The following is a 20,992-nucleotide window of genomic DNA, read 5'->3' as shown; positions in this document are numbered from 1 at the left end:
GAGGTGGCACTAAACATGAAAATTACCTCCTACACTTACTGCTATGTGCTCCTGGGCTGATCAAGCTTGAAACCTGCATGCAAAACCAAGGCAGAAAAATCTTGACATGTTGCTGTGTTTTCCTTTAAAGGAGAACTTTGGTATTTTGGTGTGGACAATGTGAAATGGCTGAATAGGTTTAAATCTTTGACTTTGCAAGGAAGAATTACATCAGACATCAAAGCTTCAAAACCACGGTGCTTGGAGTACTTGTTTTTTTAACTTCACTGTAGAAATGAACAAAAATTTCTTATTTAAAGAGGAAAAAATGGGATTAATTAAATTTTAAGACTTGACAATTTATGAACATCATTGTACCACTTAGCATATTCCAGGCAAGAAATGACACCCATTGTTAGCGTTATTGTTGAAGAACAACAAGCTTTTATGAAAGACCTACAGACATTAGAGAATTTCCACAGGCCATGGTAAACAGTCAATTGTCCATATTTTAAAATATTTAAACCATGCTGCTCTTCTGTTTTAAGTTCACTTGTTTCATATCCCAATCATTCTGTCTGGTTAAGCCTGGCTTGTAGGTCAGACCATATGGACGTCATTACTTATTTTTGTTTTTGTATGCTTTGATAGATTTAGTCTCAAATTTTGTCTCAAATTCAGGAATTCTCTCAGTTTTAGTGAAAACCTAAAACATAACTTGAAATTTAGCTTGAAGTCAGCAGAAATTTAACATGTTTCTGTGTGTTTGTTAGTAGTGTAATTTGAAGTATTTCCTTGCTCAGGATGTTTTCATATTGTGCAATTTCTATACACAGAGAATGTTTCTCAGGGCTTTTGTTGGAGCTTCCCTACTCTCCATAGGAAGTGCAGTGCTAAGTGATAGTGTTAGCTGCTCTTTCCAGAGCCCACCTCTGGAGCCCTCTTGATCATTTCCCTGTCCCTCATGTAACAGGTGACCTTGCATCCTGTGCTAGGGAGTCATCATGGATCCCTCACCTGGCTAACCCGTGCCCACTGAGTGTCACTTTGTCTGCAGTCCTTACCACACCAGAATGACCCATGCTGCATGTTTTGTGTATTTGGGCTTTTCCATCTGCTCATTCTCACTCTGCAGGAGCTTCTCCAGGGATGCTCTGTGTCAGATCACAGGCATCTTGTGCTCAGCTCTGCTTCAGTCTCTCCTTCAACACCCCAGTCACTCTGCCTAAGCACTAGGCAGCAAAACCGTACTTACAATTATAGTTACTTTTCCAAAACTGTGTGTGCCCACACTTAGCTATCAGTTTCATCACCATTAGATCTCATTTTGATAGCTAGGTTTCCTGTTTTTCAAACTGAAGTGCATTGCTTTGGCCTTTTATAGTAGCATTTGCCTTTCGTCTTCATGACTTATGTTGTAAACCAGAGACAGTTTTTCAGTTTTCCCAGTAGTAGCACATCAGGCTTGTAAACACAGCTAAAGATCTGGGTTTATTTTCACAACATCTAAGAAATAGACATCCTATTGTCCTCAATAAACCACTTCTTCATTCTATTCCTCTCCCGTACAATTTTCAAAATCACTGATTTCCCAGCTCCAGGTAACCTTGTGTTTGTTTATAATCTGTAATCTAGATGTATGACTCTATATATATTATCTTGCTTTTGGCAGCATTAAGTCTACTAAATGTGGCTAAGCAAAGTTTAATGAAGTTCAATAAGAGTAGGAACATCTCAACTCTCTTCCTGCTTGGCTCTTCCCTCTACTATTTTATAAATTTCCATGGCAGTATTTTGCTCCTTGCTGACTGGTTTGCTGAAAGCACCATGTCTGATCAGCTTCATTTGATCAACATAATCAGAAGATTTTGAGGAAAAATATGTGTAACTTTGAGGATATTAAAAAGGCCATCAACAATTTACTGGTATTGTATTGATGGAAATAGGCACTATTGTGTCTGCTTCATCAGTTCCAGAACTTGACTAGCTAACTTGAAAAATTTCTTTTGCATATAAAAGAAAGTGGTTATCTTCATTAACATCTTTTCCACCAGTGCTTTTTTTTTTCCCCTGTGATCATTCTGAGACCACTTTCAAAGTGTATCTTATAAATATGAAGGACTGTTTGCATAATCTAGCATCAGTTCTGAATGTAATGCAAATTCTCATCAAGAGGAAGCAACACCAAAAGTGCTGCAAACTTCTATCACAAATATTTTGGTCTAAAAATTAACTGTTGTTCCTAAGCATAAATTTATGATAAAAATCATTGCAAGAACCTCAGCATATTGTATTTTAATCAAAAGTACTGTTAACTGGGAAGGTGATGCCTTTTCAAATACTAGAGGAAATAAATGCTATACGATGTAATCGTTACTGAAAAGAAAACAAAACAAAAAAAAAAAAAACAAAAAACCAACAACTAACCAAATCAACCAAAAAGTCAAAACAAAACAGGATAAGATGCAGTGGAAGATTACAACCACAAAAAGACTTAATGAAGTGAGATTGTATGGATAGGTAACCAAGTTTTCAAATTTTAATCAGCAATTACTTGATTATGGCATGTTAAATATTCTTATAATTGGTAATCCATAACCACTTTTGCAAGGCTTGCTCACCTAAAGAAAAAGCAGCAGCAGACACCAGCAGCTGGCAAATAAGGCCAGGGGAAATACACACCCAAAATAAGGGATACCTTCCTCTTCAAGGGATGTTGGTTGACCTACACCAAAAATTATTTACAGAGCTGAACCATCCTTATTTGTCCATTTGTGTGGACATACACTGGTGTGTATATACTGAACACAAGTGGTTGGTCTTAGGGCAGCAGTAACTGGGTAAAATTCAAAGGGCTACTGGAAAAAAGTAAATAATTGTTTCCTACCTATGAGTTAGAAGCCCTACATTGCAGAAGAACATTACAAGACCATGCACAAAGAGGTTAGTGAAAAAATCTTTAGGAAATACTGAGAAATATTTTGGATGACTGATTTTTTTGGGAGAAAAAAAATTCACATCTCTCAACTATTTTCTTCTTTTACACTAAACTATAATTCTCCTATTTAATCTTCCTGATGAATAAAGGTGTTCATGTAAGCTAGATGTAACACTGCTGCATGATCTCTATTATAAAAGCTGAGGACAATTTTTACTTCCTGATAAGGAGTCATCAGCATATTGTAATGCTGAAATTAGAAAAATTAGAAATATTCTAATGCAATTTATGGTTTTAAAGTCTATGACTACAATTGAAAAAATCAAACAGTCACAGAGAATGCTGAGAGAAACAATAGCTGAGAGAAAACATTTAGATAAAGGTTTTTCTTTAAAAAAAACACCTAACCAAGTACTAGTTTGGAAGATGGAAATTTAAAAAGAGTACAGATTTTTTTTTTATTGCTTATCCTGTTCAAAACCAAACAAACCATTATTGTGAGGTTTTTTGGTATACAAGAAGTGACAAAAAAGATTCAGTAAGTGAAAAAGTGACAAGTTTTGAAAAGGAAAATGCCATCTGCCCTAATAAGCAATTTATAGGTAATCAAATAGTCCAGCCTGTACAATTACAGCCATTTCACTGAACTCCTTTGACCTAAAATTTTTACCTTTTTTTTTTGTTTGTTTGTTTGTTTGGGTTTTTTTCTCCTAAAAGTAACTGCTTTCAAATGCTAGTAATTTGTTTTTGCAGGAATTGCAAGATGGGAGCATCCTCTGCCAAAATATTTATTTAAAATTTTTTTTCCTCTTTATTTTTTTATATTATTGTATTTCTAAAAAATAATATAACCTCACAACATTCATACTTTACACAAGAGATTTATGATTGATGTAAAAGTCATTTATGGAAACTGTTACAAATAACATATAATGAATAAATTGTTCAATTGTGGTGGTTCCAAAAACTTCAAAACTTCAAAGCATTAAGACGTGTCTGTTCCCCTGAGTCTTATCACTCTCTTTGGCAAAATAAACAAGATTTTGCATTTTTGAGTATTTCAGAAAACTACTTTTCAGTCTCCCATTTCTACATGAAGTCCCCATTGTTCCTTGAACTGCAGGAGATACATTTCTTGGTCCTCAGATGATTCACCAGATACTTCTTTCTCATAGAGTCTGAGTAAAGTTCCTTCTTTGTTGGGATCATCACACTTGAATACTCCTTCACACACCTGATTTTCAACACTGGGCAAAGTTGGAATGTACAGTCTTCCACTGTGAGGATCCCAATCAAGTAATATGGTCTGCACACCTTCCTCTGTGAGGTCCTGTGTGAGTTTTTCCAGCTGATGATAGGATGTCTGCCCAGACTTTTCAGTATCCAGGTCCATGAAGTCCATATGGGTCTCACCTGGCAATTCATCTGCTGCACCAACCACCTTCAAATCAAGTTCCTCTGTTTCCTGTCCCAAACAAAGGTTTGCTGCCCTCATCTCTGGTTGGGGGGAATAGGGCTGTCCTGTTTCCATATCAACCAAGTCCCCCAAAGCAATCTGTGGCTCACCCTGTAGCCCCCCAGAGGCACAAAGCTTCTCTTCTAGTTTCTGACCAGGACTGAAGTCTTCAGCCCTTACATCATGTTCATACTCCACAACCTCTGCATTTTTATCTGTGCAAGTATTCTGTGTTCCAGACCAGCCAGGACATGCCCAGTTTCCAGTTTGGCCCTCTTCCACTAAAGCATCCTTTTTGAGTGAAATTTCTTCACGTGAAAAATCAACCAAATATTTTGCTTTCAGCACCTGTTTAGAAGGCAAATCCTCCCCTTCAGTGTCATTGTAAACAGTGTTGTAATGGGGACTTTTCCTTTCTGATAGATGACTGGATTCCTTACAGTCATCCCCAGTGACAGTGATAAGGTTGAGCACTATCTTTTCACTTGGTATGAAAACTTGTCCCTTGCATTTGTCAGTGCACTGCCATACCTGGAAAAAAAGAAATATTTTGAGTGAAGTATAATAAAAATACCATCTTGCTGCTTCTTATCTTTAAAATATAAGGTAAGGTTAGGTTAGAACTCATTAGGAGGTTATTTCAACTTAGGGAAGAAGCAATTTCATCATATAAATATTCAAGAATGTCAATATGCTCCCATTTTTTTATTCTATCTAAAGTAGAACTATATTATGGCCAGGTTTCTTCCCCTTCCCCATTTGTTTCCAAACCAGCATAAACTCTTATGACTTCAGAGAAAATATCAGTTTTTGTTCTTGGACCAAAGATTACTGAATCTATTCCACTCCTTTTAATCATTGAATAGAAAAATGCAGCCACAACCAGCTCCCACAAGCAGTGCCAGGTTACATGTTAATGTATAACTTACAGAGAATAAAATAATGCCAGGTTTCCTTTCAGAGAGGGAGCTGCACATCAGGTGGAAGCACAAAGCCTGCACTGTGCAGTTTGTCACAGGCTGCTTTTGTGACTCTGTGCAAAACCATCAAATTAAACTATAGGGATCTTTCTGAAACAAGTAACATTTTTGACAGGGATCAACATAGTGTGGGCACTAGTGGAGTGAATAGGAAAAACAACCAGAAGGTGCATTTCAGTGCTTTCAAGCTTGAATGGAAGACTAAGACCACTAATGGATGTACCAAGTAGTCTGAAAGGTGAGAAGAGCTGGACCAAAACAAATGGTTTATTCCATGGCTCCAGAGCCACACAGGGTGCACATGTGGCACAGTATGTTGGGAAAGCCAGAGAGCATCATTAAAATACCAGGTCTATATTCATTTGTTACCTTAACATTGACTGAATGCAGAGGTGGAGAAATCAAATTGAAGCTCCATGATGGTCATTAAAAAGTGCAATGAACATTATAAAACTCCCAACATTCAAACTATATCTTTATTAGAGAAAAAAAAGGACTCCTGGAGTTAGGAGTTTGGTCTGCTACTGAGTGGAAATTTTTCACTAAGTCACCCTTCATGCTCTTGGGTTTAAAGAGCTTTGTCCTGTTTTCTCCCCAAGAGACCAAGCTATCTGCCCATACCATGACCTGCATCCCAGGAGCAAAACATAGAGAATAAGATAGAGACAGACTTTTTACTAGGGTCTGTAGTGACAAGGGACAACAGTTTCAAAATGAAAGAGGGTTCTTTTAGACTGAACATAAGGAATAAATTCTTTACTGTGAGTGTGGTGAGGCAGTGGAATAGGTTTCCCAAGAAGCTGTGGATGCCCCATAAGTGCAAGTGCTTAAAGTCAGGCTGGATGGAGCTTTAAGCAACTTGATCTAGTAGTAGATGTCCTTGCCTATATCAGAATGGTTGAACTAGATACCACTGAAGGCCCCTAACAACCCAAACCACCCTGTGATTCCAAAATTCTGTAATAAACCCAGTGCAGGAGGTGTTTCTCTGCACATCTGGACACACTGCAGCAGTAGCTGCTCCAGTCCTTCTGAGCCTTCTGAGCTCACAGCCCCTCTGTGAAGATTTCTCCTGTCACCTCTGCACTTCTCTAATCTTCTTCAGCAAGATCAGCAGGTTGAAACCAACTCCCCACGCACATTGGATTAACACAGAAGTCTTCATTCATTATTATAATTGCATGTTTATGGTTGAGCAAACTTGCTTAAAGATACCTGGGAGAAAGTTCTGTTGACCTCATGAGCTGGAAACCACTAACATTTCATAGACTTTATGTGTTCTTTCTAAAAATTACAAACCTTTGCAGCACTAAGAAATTTGAGAACATTTCTTTGCAAAAAGTGTATTTGGCCTGTCTAAATAACAGAATGAGTTTGTTGATACATTTTTGGGTGTTAGGATATGGCAGGATTTCAAAGTATTCTTGAAATCCAGTCAAAATTATCTGTGTTAAATTCTTCACAATCACAATTAAGTGGAAACATCTGGTAATACCCAGTAACAGTCCAAGAAAACATCATGGTGTTTCTGTACTGGTTAACTGTCTTCCCTTCTTGTTTCTGAATACAACAAATTAATAGATTTTGTTCAACTGACTTTATGAAGTTTTTTTTTTATTAATTATCTTTATTATTATTTATCTTTGATAAATTTGTGGAGTTCTAACATCCTGACAGACCTTGCCTAGTGCACCTCAGACCTTGCTTGAGGTAATGACTCTTCCCAAACAGCTCTGTTCTGATCATTGCAAACTTGATTACTCTGCTTTTTTTGCATTTAACAACCCATGATGTGGCTTTCTTCTCTTGATCTCAGTGGTAACTAGAGCTTTTATTTGGAGCCAGCCACAGTTTCCTCCAAGCCTGCTTGGAGCCCTGGAAAACACACAGCTCTGAGTGCCAAGGTTGACAGTGACCTTGTGCAACAGAAGACACTTACCAGGTTTGTTGGATGTTTTTGCTTGTGGATGTGAATATACTTGTGCACACAATAGCAAGCCACAGAAATAAAGAGGAGAGCCAGTGTGGTAGGAATAATACATCCAAATGTGACTGTTAGAGCCTCATCTTCTGTTTTATCTGTTAATAAAACAAAAGTTTTCATTGTAACAAGCAACTTTTAAATTTATGTAGACAGTAATATGTGCACCCATCATATTGCATTTTGGATACAGAATGCAAATGTTTTATAAGCAACAAATTTGCATGAATTAAAAAAAAAATTGAGCTAAAGGGCAATTATTATTATTATTGTCTAAATGATAAATTAAATTCTAAAAAGAAATAACATCTTCCTAGTTTCTTTGTTGCTAACTTCAGATTGACTCAGCTCTGCCACTCCCAAACTGCACTAAAGGAGAAAGAAAACATTTTCCATGCATTAAAACTCAAAGAATGCAAATACTTTTCTCCAGAGGTACTGATGTACCTTCCAGCGCCTCCCAGCTGTGCACCTCCCAGCTATGCTTTATTAGAGGCAAAGTTTTTTTCATTGGTACAAATGGACAGAGAAGGGAGAAACCATTATCACACTCAAAATGGATACATAAAAAACACACCAATTCAATCACCATGATTTTTTCTAACTTGCATCTTCTTTTTTTTTTTTTTTTAATTTTTAATTATCCACCTCACACGTACCTTTCAATGTAGTAATGCAACGTTCTTTGGAAAAGCCACTGTCCAAAATTGGTGTGGTGACACGAATCTGTGCACTGACACAATAAGCTGTTCCAGGTTCTAACCAGGGCACGACCAAGGTGTTGTTGCTGATGGAGAAGAACCACTGGAAGACATTAAAAATATTTTTCCCCCCTTTAACTGCAGAGGTACAGAAAGGTCAAGAGCATACACATTTTCTAGAAAGATTGATACTCTATGAGCTCTATGCATCCTTTTCTTCCAAATACAATCAACATCCAAGTTACTTGTTAAGTCACATCCTCTCTGATTATTTTCTCTTCCAATCAAAGATTCTTGTACCACCACTGAACAATTTCATGCTTCATTTGAAGCAGGACCATTGGTCACTACTGGCCCACATTCTTGTGCTGATGTTGCAATAGAGCTAAAGCATCAGTCCAGCCCAGTCCTGACACACAAACTGATGACAGGCACATGGTATGGGTCCACAAAATATTTCAAACTGGGATGTTCTGGAAAAGATATGAGCCTTAGGGTAACAGGACTTATGTAGACCTTTGAGTCCAAAGCAAAGTAATTGCTGTATTTCCTGCACCTTTGTGAAAAAAACCCTCAACAAACCAGCCAAACAAAAAACCCCAAACAAACAAACATAACCAACCAAAACACTAAACCACTTTTGTCCACTACGTTTGCTAATCTTGCCCTTTCCAGAAGCACAGAGCACAGATTTAACGAGCAGTCCCACAGCCTTGTCAAAGCTTACCCTCTTCTTTGTTTTTTTGTTGAGGACAGACACGTTGTACTGCAGGCCAGGATACACTTGGAGCAGAGAGATGGATTCTTCCTCAGGGCTACTCTTCCACTTCTCAGGAGCAGTCAAAATGATTGAAATAGATCTGTCAGTAGAAGATACACTTACCATGGGTGGATCTATTTTAGCTGGAAAAATGAACATGTACAAAAAGCAGTCAAATTCAGCAGAGGCACACTGGTTTGGCCCGCTTCAAGTTGATCAAACTACATTTTTGCAATGCTTGGGGGAGTCTATGTAGAGCTTTGAACAATTTATTTATATTGGCAGAAAATTATTTGATCAGGTAACTAAGAGGACCTTTACAATAAGAAAGTAAACAGTGACTTGGAATTTTGCCAAGGAATTCCTGTGACTTTACAGGATAAACAACCTTGAAACTCAATCTACTAAAATAGGCTGAATTACCAGAATGTTCTTAGATTATTTGGCACAGAAATACTGGGTTCTAGAGCATGCTTACTGATTGATTTAATAAAGCCTTTTCAAAATCAGAGTTATTTATACTGTGAATGTGCCACAGATTTTATTTTCCTTGAGTAAGGCTTTACCACAGCATTAGAAAGAATTCACTATATACTAGACTATATATATGTTATATATATCTCCTAATTCCAATTTTATTATTTCAATTACTTCTGTTGAAAGCAGAATAAAGTAATAAACGTGAAAAAACTGCAAGAAAATGTAACTTGATGCTAAACATAAAATATCATACATTGTGAAGGTGTGTGCAGTCTGAGCACACATTTTAAACCAGGGCCATTGAACATCTGGCTGTGTGCTTAGCTCTCCTTACTGTCTGTTAGAGGGTTGAATCGTGTGGTCTCCATCCAGTCAGAGCATGTCCCATTCAGGAATGCCTTGACACTTGCATAGTATTGTTCTTCATAGTCAGAGGTCTCACTGGAAAGGTCACACCATGTTCTGTTTATATTCCTGCATTCTTGCTTTCTTATCCATTTGCCAACACCATACCTATATTAAACAGAAAGAGAAAGGAGCTGTACAAAAGCTATTTCCATTATATTAGTCACCTCATAATGTAATTTTCTCTGCTTTATTATAAAATATATGTATATAAAACAGTTTCAGTGTTTAGCAGGCATCCAGCTTCAGCTGAGATGAAACACAAGACTTCCACAAGTTTTTAATGAAAATTGGAGTAGGCCCTATCCAGAAGAAGCCAGATGAAACTAACTGGGATATTAGTGATATCAATCTAAGTCAAGCTTTGCCACAGCTTTAGTTTAAATTTTAACACATGATAACACAGACAGGATAACTACTTATATGGAAACAAAGAGTTCAGTCAGAATGGTCAGTGACTCATCCTCAAGTATGGACACCAATGATGCTCAGGGTCTCCAAGATGAACCACAGGAGACTACTCATTCCTGCCTGATGCCTCATTTTCTAGTTTAAAAGAAAGACTCAACTTTCACACAATGAACTTCAAAACCCTTCTAGTTGAAAAAAGGCCATATACTTGCTACCAATAATGCCTTGGCACTGACCAGCTCTTATATACTGTACAACAAATCAAGATTTCCTTGGAAAATTCCTGTTTGCATCTGCTCAGAAGTTCCTGCTCCTTAAATGCATATTAAAATAAAAAAGCCAACTTACACTGCATACTTCACCTTGTAGAATACTCCATCACCTGTGCCTTCTGGTGCTGACCAGTGAAGGACATTCTTCATATTTATAGATTCAAAATGGACATTCCTAGGGTTGGGCAAAGAACAATACAACTCTCCTGAGAAAGAAAATAAGAAAGGAACAACACACACTAAGAATCAGCAAATACATACACTCCCAAAGTAGCCAAAAGAGACTTATTTTTAAAAAGTCCACAAATTCTACCTCTTTTAACATTCAAAGTGCAATGTGGTTGGCTATGGAAAATCAGTTTTTTACAGGTGTCCCTACCTAGTGCAGTCTCAAATTCCATCTTTCTGAGTGTGTTTTTCCTCTAGCAAAGAAAGTTTTGCCATTTATGACAGGCATGGAAATATTCAGGACTGGAAGCAAAAACTAGAAAAGCTTGGCCTAGAAGAGAGACACATTTTTAAAATTGCCACTGTATTTGAATATTAGAAAAATTTAACACTGAGAATTTCAAAAATATCCTTAATAGTTCATTAGAATCTTCTTGTAGCTGAGTGTATTTTTAAAAGGAAAACTAGGCATTTTTAAAAGACATAGAGAATCTACTGCAAACACAGCTTTACAAACTGAAGCATGACTTTACTCTGGAGAATTGGACTGGATGATCACAATAGCTGCAGTGTCATTTGACCATCCCTTTTGATTCTCCAGAAAGTCAAAAGCAAACATCTACTGTAAGGTCACACATCTCACTTGCTATTCATTGCACCAGCTTTTGAAATTAATAAATAGGCAAATTTAGATATCTTGAGAACACAGTTTCAGATCTTTCTAATACCCACCTCTAATCTAATAAATGTCAGGAGGGTGCCCACATTGCTAAATAGCTTGCAAAATGAAGAGTTCAGAGCTATGACTCAAGCCAGAGCAACTTCTGCCATGCTCCAGGGAGAGCAACCCTGAGGCCAGCCCTGAAGCTGCCACTGATGGGAAGGAGCTGCTTCCCAATGCATGTAGCCACAAGAGCATAATGGGGAAGAGAAAAAGTGACTCTGTGGTTTTTCAGGACTTTTCAAAACCCTTTAATCTCCTCCTCCTCCAGGAATGCAATTCTAGTTCTTGAGAAAATGGGGCAAAAAAAGGGGGAGATAAAATACATCAACACAAACAGTGAGAACCTGCTCAAATTAATAGTCCTTGAGCTGTTACTTCTGTAAGCAGACCTTAGGGCATTTTTGTAGTATATTTCACTATTACTAGAGCAAGAATGTTCATCCTCCTGTATATGTAACATATAGTTGCTTTTGTAAGCAAAAGTCACCACTGTTTTCCTGATTAATGTGCAGACTTGTCTTTGAGCCAAACAGTAAAAGCTTTTTTCCCTTCAATACATTTATTAAAACAATTCCCTTGCAATTCTGTAGAGACCTATTACTTCAAACTGCCTCAGTGCAAACTCTTGTTTTTCCAAGCCTCTAGCTGCTCAATAATGCTGTACTGGTATATGTGTGAATCTGTATATTCAGATCACAACACTGTTCATGGAAGGTATTTCTAATGTTGCTCTCTCTTATCTCTAGCACTTAGATAGTGTTCAGTGGCTTCCATTTTCTAGTCAGAGAACAAGTTTTGTCAGGTATAGTCCTTAGGGCAAGCTTATCTATTTACAAAAAGTAGAAAATCCCATTTTCTTGACACTTGGATGCAGAAATATCCCATGAACAGCCAGCCTGTAAGAGCTCAAACTATAGACTTGGCTGTAGCAACATTTAAAAAGTTCCAGGATGCCAGGGGATATAAAAGCAGCAAAAGGGATTCTTCAGTAATTTGCCTTACTCTAACACTTGCTTCCAAGTGGGAGAATACAGAATTAAGAAAATCAGAGGTTTTCATTTCCTCAAAATAAATGTACTTTACAATTGCTTTAAGTGAATCTAAATATAAAGAATAAGCTGCCCAGGAGAGTTGAGAAAGTTGTTTGTCTGTACCTTTCCACATTTGTCCTACCTTTATTTGAAAACATTTATATTCCTCAAGCACATTTCAAAGTAGTGGGGGTCATGCATTTGGCTGTTACATTAAAATACTTTTAAACTATTAACGTCTGAAACTGACATTTTTATATTTTTAAAAGATTTTAATTTCCCTCCTTCCAGTGTGGTTTCTGCTGTGGTAAATGAAGTTTCAAAACAGAAACACTGACTGCAGCAGAGGAGCCAATCTCAGCATGCAGAAGCCACAGACTGTATCTTTGTAAGATCTAAAGCTTTACAACACTGCTGGTGTGCTCCCACCAAGCCCAGCTCAGTGAGATTTGGAGGGCAAAGGGACTGAGACCATTAACTTTCCACGAGATGCAGAAACAGAGATTTGGTTTCTATTTCTGGTTTTGCCTCTTTACTTAAGGGCTCTAGCCCTTACAACAAATTGTTCAAGTTAGTTATACCATTATTCTGCATGTGTAGAACAAAACTACCACACTTCCCTATGTCTCCAGGAAGAGTTAAGAATAAATTACTTCATGTCTATTTGGTGATCAATAGTATCAGGAGGCATGTGTAGAGAGTAGATCATACACAGAGCTTAAATGTTACATGGTTATCAGTCAAAAATTCAAGTACATGCAACAGTTCCATGTTTCAATCTTTTAACTTATCTTCAGTCTTTCAGTTTCTAGTTTTTAAACCCATTACGTCCAGTTATATTCTGATTTTATTTCCATTTATTGGGATTAATGGCATGGGTGTCCTATATAGCATTTTCAGTTTGTACTGGCCTAGGAGCAGAAATCAGACACACATGTTGCTTTGCCAGGTTTAATCTGCCACACTGATTACTAGCAATGGCTGTCATTCAATTTCTAGTTCAACAAAGTCACTTCATTTATTTATTGCATGGAAAAAATTGGACCCTTATTACTGTCTTTGGAAAGGCTGTAAATCAAACCTTGAGTAATATCATTGTTTACATCTTCATGACTGGCACCTGGACTGGAAATAAAGTAATAATATAGGCTTGCAAACCACCACAAGGAACAGCCAAGTCCTGATCTTAGAATAAGCTATAGTGAGACTTTCCAAAACAGAAGTGACTTAGCCTGAAAACACCTTTGCATGTGAGTGAAAAACCCCATTGACGTCAGTGAGAGTATTCCATGAGTAAAAGTCTGCATGGCAGGTGCTTCACCTTCTCTTTATGAAATCACCAGCTAGGTTTAAAAACCTGGTCAGTTAACCACACAGAGCTCCCTGCCAAGTACACGCTCTGCTCAAATCAGTACTGTTCAAAGCTCAGTTCTGGTTATAGCCAAATCTATCTATCTACACATGCATAGACACATACATACAGACACAGGGATACACACATATAATTTCAATTTTACAACCATTGCCAATTCAGTGCATCTGTGTTTTACCAGCTAGGAGGTCCCTCTGCTTGTCTTGGTGACAAACAGCTGTGTTTAATGTCAGTGCTGCACAACAAATACAGCTGTAACTACCCAGGTACTCTGGCTCTAAACAGATTTTTTAGCTTTGCACTTCAGTTGGGTAACCCAGCATGAAAACATATAAATGCAGAAAAGTTTAGATTATTTTCTGTGGGCAGTAGCAAAACTTTTGGGGTGGGAAGAAGGCAGAGAACCCACTGAAAGCTGACCTATTGGTATCCAAGTGCCTCCTGTGTGACCACTGTTGTTTACTGTAGCCCTCTCAAGCAGAGTGATCATCTGCTGTATTTTACTGTGGCGTAGCACAGAGGTGCAAACACCAAATTATCCAATCAAACACAGCAACAAAGAAGACCACAGAACCTTCTAGACAACTGTAAGATACAGCTTAAGACTGTGAGTGGTGTGGGAAGCATTAAGATAGAAAGATGAGCCTTACTGCAACTGTCTTGCTACCCACAGAATTACAAGTCAATAACTCCTCCTCTACAGTCATCTCAGAATTCAAATGAGGAACTGCTTTTCTGGCTATGGCAGAGACTTTGGCTTCCATTGTAGTCATATTTTCTTACACAGAAGTGGCCCTTGGGAGCACCTCTGATAGAAGGGAAACCTTTGTGCTGGGTACCAAATTTGTGGGCATTGCTATGGCTGTGTCTTGGCATTTGTAGCTGCCACTTCAAGGCCATGGATTGAGCCCCCACTTACACACCTCAGAGAGGGGACAGACTTTCAAACAGGCTGTCCCTGATTTACCTTTTCCCACTGGTAACTTAGACACACCAGGGAAGCATCAAGCAATTAAGGAACAATCTAGGGTACACTGCTTCTGGCAATGAAGGCTCTAAGCCACTGCTCTTTCTTTAGTCTTTCAGTTCAACTTTGGGTGGCTTCCACCATATTCCTATGACATCTTGTTTGGTCCCTCTATGCTGTTACTTTTCAGGTTTTGAGGCATTTTTTCTCTTTTCTTCCTCCAGCTCATCTGTTTTGATTTGTTTTGTGAAAAATAGTCCCTGATATGCATGCCTAAGTGTAATATAAAAATAAAAATGGTCATTTGCTCAAAGGAAATGTCCATTTAGCATTGTGTTCAGTGTTCAAGCAGAGTGCTAGGGTTGTCTTTTCTGGCACATCTCTGGCTCCAGACAAGTCAGCACTGGCCCTTGCAGGAATGCAAGAGAGTGCACCAAGTGGTAAACAGGGGTACTGAGCCAAAACTGGAGATCACAAGTTACACAGAGGAAGGGAAATCCAGCAAAGCCAGTAATACACTTTAGCAAACTTATTACTTACACATCATCTTAGCAACAATTTAAGCAAATGAGTAAACCTTTTAAAAATTAAGTAATCCTGAAGGCTTTTCTCCGTGCAGATTCTTTTTGACTTCAACTCAGCAGACCGAACAATGAGGAAGAGAAGAGCAGGAGGAGGAGCAGGAGGAGGAGGAGGAGGAGAGGTGTAGGAGCCATTGCAGCTCAGCTGCCTTTCTCCTGGTAGGTTGCTGGAACTCTGCTGTCGCTGGGTGTGAAGTCAAGGTAGTGAAACCCTTTGACTCGAGTGGCACTGGTGGGAATGTGGGGAGGAGCACAGAGGTGATTTCCTGTTCAAGTCATAGCAGCACTCGAGAGCTAACCACAAAGCACGCTCTTTGCTCTCCCACAAGACAGCCCATCACTCCCATCACAGCCTGTTCACAGGGGGCACACGGGGAACAGAAAGGCAAATGTGAGACTGCATGAAAACCAGGTGGTGGAGCAGATGGAAAATCTTGAGGCAAGAGGTGAGGAAAGGTGGGAGAGGGATGAGACTGGGGCACGTGGGATTTGTTTTTCCAGAAATGGGCAGGCTGCCACTGGAAACAGGTGAGCCTGAGGAGGTAATTTCATCAAAGAGTGTGAGTGGAAATACAGCCTGAAGAACAGCAGATACAGAAGTGGGACTGAAGCTATGGCTTGTCCTGACAGGCTCTCCTCCTCCATGTGAAGCTTTGCCGTTATTTATCCAAACCATGCCCTAACTTGCAAAAAACACCTCTAAAGAGAATATTGGTCAAAAGACATTTCAGACCCAGTCCAGAAATACCCAGCCTCAGAAAGGAGGAGAAAGTCTTCCCAGTCTATTGTTAGGAGACAGCTGGAGAGGACCATGGCAGCTGAGACTCATTCCTTTTTGCTAACTTGTACGAAATAAAATAAACTGAAATTTCTTTCTTCTGTGTGGAAAGTTTACAAGTACGAGAGTAGAGGTCCCTCCACCTTCCCCATGCCCTGCTGCAAGCACCTTTGCTTGATGCACTCCAGCAGGCAAAAGCTATTGTAGATATGTTTTCTATTAATTCTGAGCAACCAATGGCCTGAAACAAGCAAACAAGGTGGGTGAAATTCAAGGTGTGCTTGTCTAAAATTAGTCACAGCCCTTTCAAGGCTTTCAGAGTTTTAATCTGACTGAGGTGTTGTGTGCTTGCTGGTTTGGTCTGGTTCCAGTCTGGTTCTTTTTATTTGTTTAATTTAAAATGGAAAGAGGTTTTGTTAAGTTTGGCATGCAAAACCATTTTTTGTCAAAAAGAACTGCAGTATTTTTAAAAGTTCAGTGGTGACACAATGCCATGGCATGATAACTGTTTTTTAAGACAGATGTTTTGAAATTATATAAAATACTGGAAATTGCCTGTTTGGCATTTAATTGAAGTTTTTCTTTTCAACCTAGAACATGTTTAGCACTACCAATTTATTACTGCTTAGATCAATCACACTGAACAGCCATGCAAGCTTAGTTAGAATGTCTCTGACATCTTACATTTGTTTTTCAAAGCATCCATGAGTTAAACTTTCAATTTGAAATATTGTTAAAATGATGCTCTGTGACAGTTATCAGCCAAATTTCCATACACCACTTTTTGGTACATAAAATATCTTTGCACAAAAAAGTCTATTTTTTACATATAAACTGAGCCAAAATTATGTTTGACTTTCATCATTCAGCATTAACAGCTATTAGGTAACAACAGTCCAATTAGAACTAACAGCATTATATTTATTGCCTAATAGATGCTGCTCCTTGCTCTGTGACCTACTGAAGGCTTTTCTAGACAAGGGATTTTGCTTTTCTTGGGAGTCAAAACAATTTTCGTTAGTGAAATCCACAATTCTGAATCCACATTTTGCCTTGGACAGGAGATTGAATCGATGGGGGATGAGCACTTGCCTTCCTTTCTGAGGGAAAGGCAATCCTAAGAAGATGAAAGTTGAACACCTTCTGCACCTGAGACCTGAGAGGAAGGACCAGCTTGTAATGCCTCACCTCTCACAGGCACTGCCTCTGAGAAGGAAAAGCTCTGAGAAGAGCTCCTGTGGCACCCCTCTACTGGTGTGAGACTCTGAACAGAAACCTGGTGCCTCTAAACAATATCCCAGGTTACTGGCACACCAAGTACAAAGAAAACAGCTGTATGTCATTTTAAATTTTTATCTAGAGATGATCCTGAGTTCCAAAATTCAGGCTCCTATGAAGTTAAGTTTCTTAAAATATGGGAGCTTTTGTTTGGCTCATTTCTCTCTCTTACTTGCAGATAATCAATAAGAATTCTTGGGGAAAACTCAATCAGAAGAAATCAATCTGTACAAACCAAACATAAACAGGAACTACACATACACATACACACACATGACTTGAGTTGCCCAAACCATTTGTTTCTCTCGGAATTAAGACTATAAAGGTCACTAGACAGAAGGAGCCATGGAAAGAAATGATTATCAGCTACAGTATTGAACCTGAGTGTTTGCACAGGGAGCTAAGTTTTTGGCTTTAATCACAAATCCCAATGGTATTTGGAAGTGCCTCTATGGAATGAATTGCCTCCTTTAACCATTTCCATCTCTAACTATCAGGCAATAAGAACTTGTCAGCTTGAGGAATCATACACAAAGCCAAGTACTAGGGCTGGATCACAGTGTTGTCTGGCATGAGATTGGAAGCTGGAGATGAGAAGACAAGGATAAGCCTTTCAGCTATATCAATATGACAATTCTTCATATACTGCAGTTCTTCTTATGCCAATATTCATTTTTATTTATTTCTATATTACATTTACTCTTCTTTCCTTCACAGTAGTTGAAAGCAAGGAAATATTGTGCAAAAACTCCAAGCTCAACCCCCCCCCCCCATATACTTCCACTCCTATTACTGAAAATTTATGCTCTATCTAGTCAACACACAGATTATCACTAACACACACATATTTCAATCCTGCAAAATATACAGACATATACTAGGTTATACAAAATATTGTATACACAAGATTTTCAAGCTGAGAGCTCAAAAAATCATTCTATTCTACAAATTTTTCCCCACTGCTCTTCCTATCTCCAGCCTTTTAATCTGTACTTCCCAGAACAACATCGACAGAGATATTTTGCACATTCCAGTACAGTTCTAGTAACTGTGGAAGAAAACACATTGAAATTTGCTTACAGGGAGGCCTGAAGCTGCTTGTCCAATTTCTATTTATTAAGTATTTAGTAAAAATATGACAAAGTGGAATACGAAAGACATAAATCAGGTGCGTCAATGCAGAACAAGCAACTTACACTGCTATTAGAAAACATTAAAAAGGGGAAGCTCTCAAAGCTGCATCATATGAAATGTAGCCACATATCAGCTCCAGTGGGATCTAATCCTGGATATATGCTAGCAAGGACTGCAACACAGCATGAGCTGGTCTGTTAGACTAAAATATGGAGAAAACCTTGTCTATGTATATAATATACATTATATACATTTTGGGTTTTTGCATTTTAGCATTGGAGCAGCTGTGCTTGCACTAGATACACTGATGAACACATCTTCAAGGGCAGCTTCATCCAGAAGAAATCAAGTTCCAAGACTGTGTCACAATACAGACAATATGAAAATATAGTAAGAGAAATGATTGAGATTTGCTTCAAAATCATATACCTTACACAAATGAAAATAGTAAAATATGCCTTAAATAAATCAAAATGCTTCTAGTTTTGCAGTACAGCATTCAGGCTCATTTCCCTTTCCTCAGAATAAGGATACATTGTAGTAGCCTGTGCATTCCTTCTTCTGTGTGGATCTGCAAGAGAGAGACTGGAGTCTATGGGCCAAGGATTTCAAGGTTTCTCTAACTGCAGAAGAATCTGATTTGGGAAACCTCCCATAAAAGCAAGCAGAAGGATTTAAGATGAAGCTTCTTAAGTTAATAGACTAGTATTTTACCTCTTTGAAAATCCAGATTATTCCTTCATATCCTTGTCAGTTGCTCACAAAAATTGCTAAACTTTCCCATGTGGTAAAGAGGAACATGCTTGAACATTTCTTGATCCTGTTAATTAAAAAAACCCTAATTTCCCATTTTATTTCACATTTTCTGCACTTTTTTATTTGTTCTACAGTGCCGATTTTTAAGTGGTTGAGCAAAACCAATTCATAAAAGCCCCAATTGCAGTTACAAGTGAAATTTTTATCCTTGCTCAGACAATCTATTAGATACAGTTCATAAACAGCAGGACCTGAAAACAGAATACAGTTAGAGTAGATGCAATCCAGTAAGGGTAAAATCATGCCTGTTAATAGTGAAAACAAAAGGTGTTTTGCAAAGGTCAAGCTATAATTTAGCATTTAAATGCTGTCTCTTCCATGCTGGCATTGCTGACTGTCAACTAAACCTTGAAATCACGTCCAGCTAAAACCTCAGGAATGTGCAAACAGATTCTCTTCTGCCTTGAACAACCTCTAGACAAAGGCAGCATAACCCCCTGACATTTTTCTAAACTTTCTTTGGAATCAAAACCAGTAGTAAACACATTTTAAATTTTGGGGTTTTTTTAAAGGGTAACTGAATGCCAGTTGTACAAATTTTCCAGAACACTTGCACTGATGACCATCAGACTTAAATAAGATGAAAATTATGTGATCAGTTACTTAAAACGTACTTGGCATTGGTACCTCTGAAAGCAATTCAAAATCACTGATGCATATTGGAGTAGTTTGTCAGAAGGGTTAACTGGGACACAATACTTAGTGGTGCTTGAAGGCATTCAGGGTAAGAAGAACTCTCCTCTCTACCTTCCAACTCTCACAAGATCAAAAGGTTTTGCTATGGAGTTAAATGAGAGCAGACTCTGTCCTTATGCATTAATTTTCGGGGACAACACTTGCAGCAGACAACAAAAGCAGAAAGGCAGAGTAGGTTTCTTAGAAGGTCTGCTAATCCCTCCAATGCCTTTCTTCTTTTTTTTTTTTTTTTTTTTTTTTTTTTTTTTTTTTTTTTTTTTTTAACAGGAGATACATACAAACAAAGAAATAAGGTATGATTTTAACAGCAGTGGGGAACTCCCCCCTGCACACAGGTTCCAGGCTATGGTGTATAAGCTCATTCCCACTGGGTGACATCCTTGTCCCTGTCGTACAGTTCACTCTTTGAGCTGCTCCCACAGCCCGCCCCAGCTGTCATCCTTTGTGCTCCCCCTGTTTCTCGTGCTTGGATGTGTGACTGCCACAGGCAAAAGGTGGGAGAAGAGGCTTGGAGCCACTCAGGACACTAACCATGAGCTGAGTATCTCTGCCAAAATCCCACTCTGATTTTTGTTTTAATTTAGTTCTTGAGTGCTCAGACTCCTGAGGGTGGTGCCTGTCAAACAGAAAGGAACCTACAAGCACCAAAGGTATTTGGGGAATTACCCAAATGGGCATAGTAAGAACTATCTCAAGAGCACGCTACCAACTTAGAGGTGACAGCAAAACCAATGCAGAGTTTCGTAAAACCTAATTCCAGCTTAGTTACAGAGAAAAGGAAAAGATGAAGCAACATTACAGGAATACCCGGCCGGAGCCTGGCTCCGGGGCTGAGGGAGACACGGCTCGCATCCAGCCGGGGAGGGATGCGCGTCCCCCCCGCGGCAGGAGGGGCAGCGCCGGCACTCACCTGCGCTCGGCGACAGCGACAGCCACAGCAGCGACAGCCACAGCAGCGACAGCAGCAGCGGCCCGGCGCCCATCGGGGCCGCATCTCCCGGCCCGGCCCCGCACCGTGCAGGGAGCGAGCAGGACACGGCAGGACAGGGCAGGACAGGGAGGAGGAGCCGGGCGGGCCGTGCCT

The 20,992-nt window shown here is 38.9% G+C and overlaps 1 protein-coding gene across 1 annotated transcript; it reads right to left on the bottom strand.

The window, feature by feature from the left end:
- Nucleotides 1–3,708: 3,708 nt before the first annotated feature.
- IL20RA (interleukin 20 receptor subunit alpha) lies at nucleotides 3,709–20,923 on the bottom strand. The gene is made up of 7 exons (XM_079299221.1): nucleotides 20,819–20,923; nucleotides 10,440–10,569; nucleotides 9,610–9,788; nucleotides 8,763–8,938; nucleotides 7,994–8,138; nucleotides 7,293–7,432; nucleotides 3,709–4,904 (listed from the first exon to the last, which is right to left on the bottom strand). Exons 1-7 carry the CDS (start codon nucleotides 20,889–20,891, stop codon nucleotides 3,993–3,995), a joined length of 1,755 nt encoding a protein of 584 aa, XP_079155347.1. The 5' UTR covers nucleotides 20,892–20,923; the 3' UTR covers nucleotides 3,709–3,992.
- Nucleotides 20,924–20,992: the final 69 nt, after the last annotated feature.

The sequence above is a fragment of the Erithacus rubecula genome, assembly GCF_903797595.1.
Source record: "Erithacus rubecula genome assembly, chromosome: 2".
In the NCBI taxonomy this organism is placed as follows: domain Eukaryota; kingdom Metazoa; phylum Chordata; class Aves; order Passeriformes; family Muscicapidae; genus Erithacus; species Erithacus rubecula.
Note: the sequence above shows the minus strand (reverse complement) of the source record. Positions and strands in the feature narration are given on the sequence as shown.

Excerpts from the sequence above, each read along its gene's own strand:
- IL20RA (XM_079299221.1), bottom strand. The coding sequence starts at position 20,891 with ATGGGCGCCGGGCCGCTGCTGCTGTCGCTGCTGTGGCTGTCGCTGCTG. Across the intron at positions 9,789-10,439 it reads TACAAGGTGAAGTATGCAGT|GTATGGTGTTGGCAAATGGA; the intron begins GTAAGTTGGCTT and ends TGTTTAATATAG. Across the intron at positions 7,433-7,993 it reads TTGCATTACTACATTGAAAG|ATAAAACAGAAGATGAGGCT; the intron begins GTACGTGTGAGG and ends TTTTATTAACAG.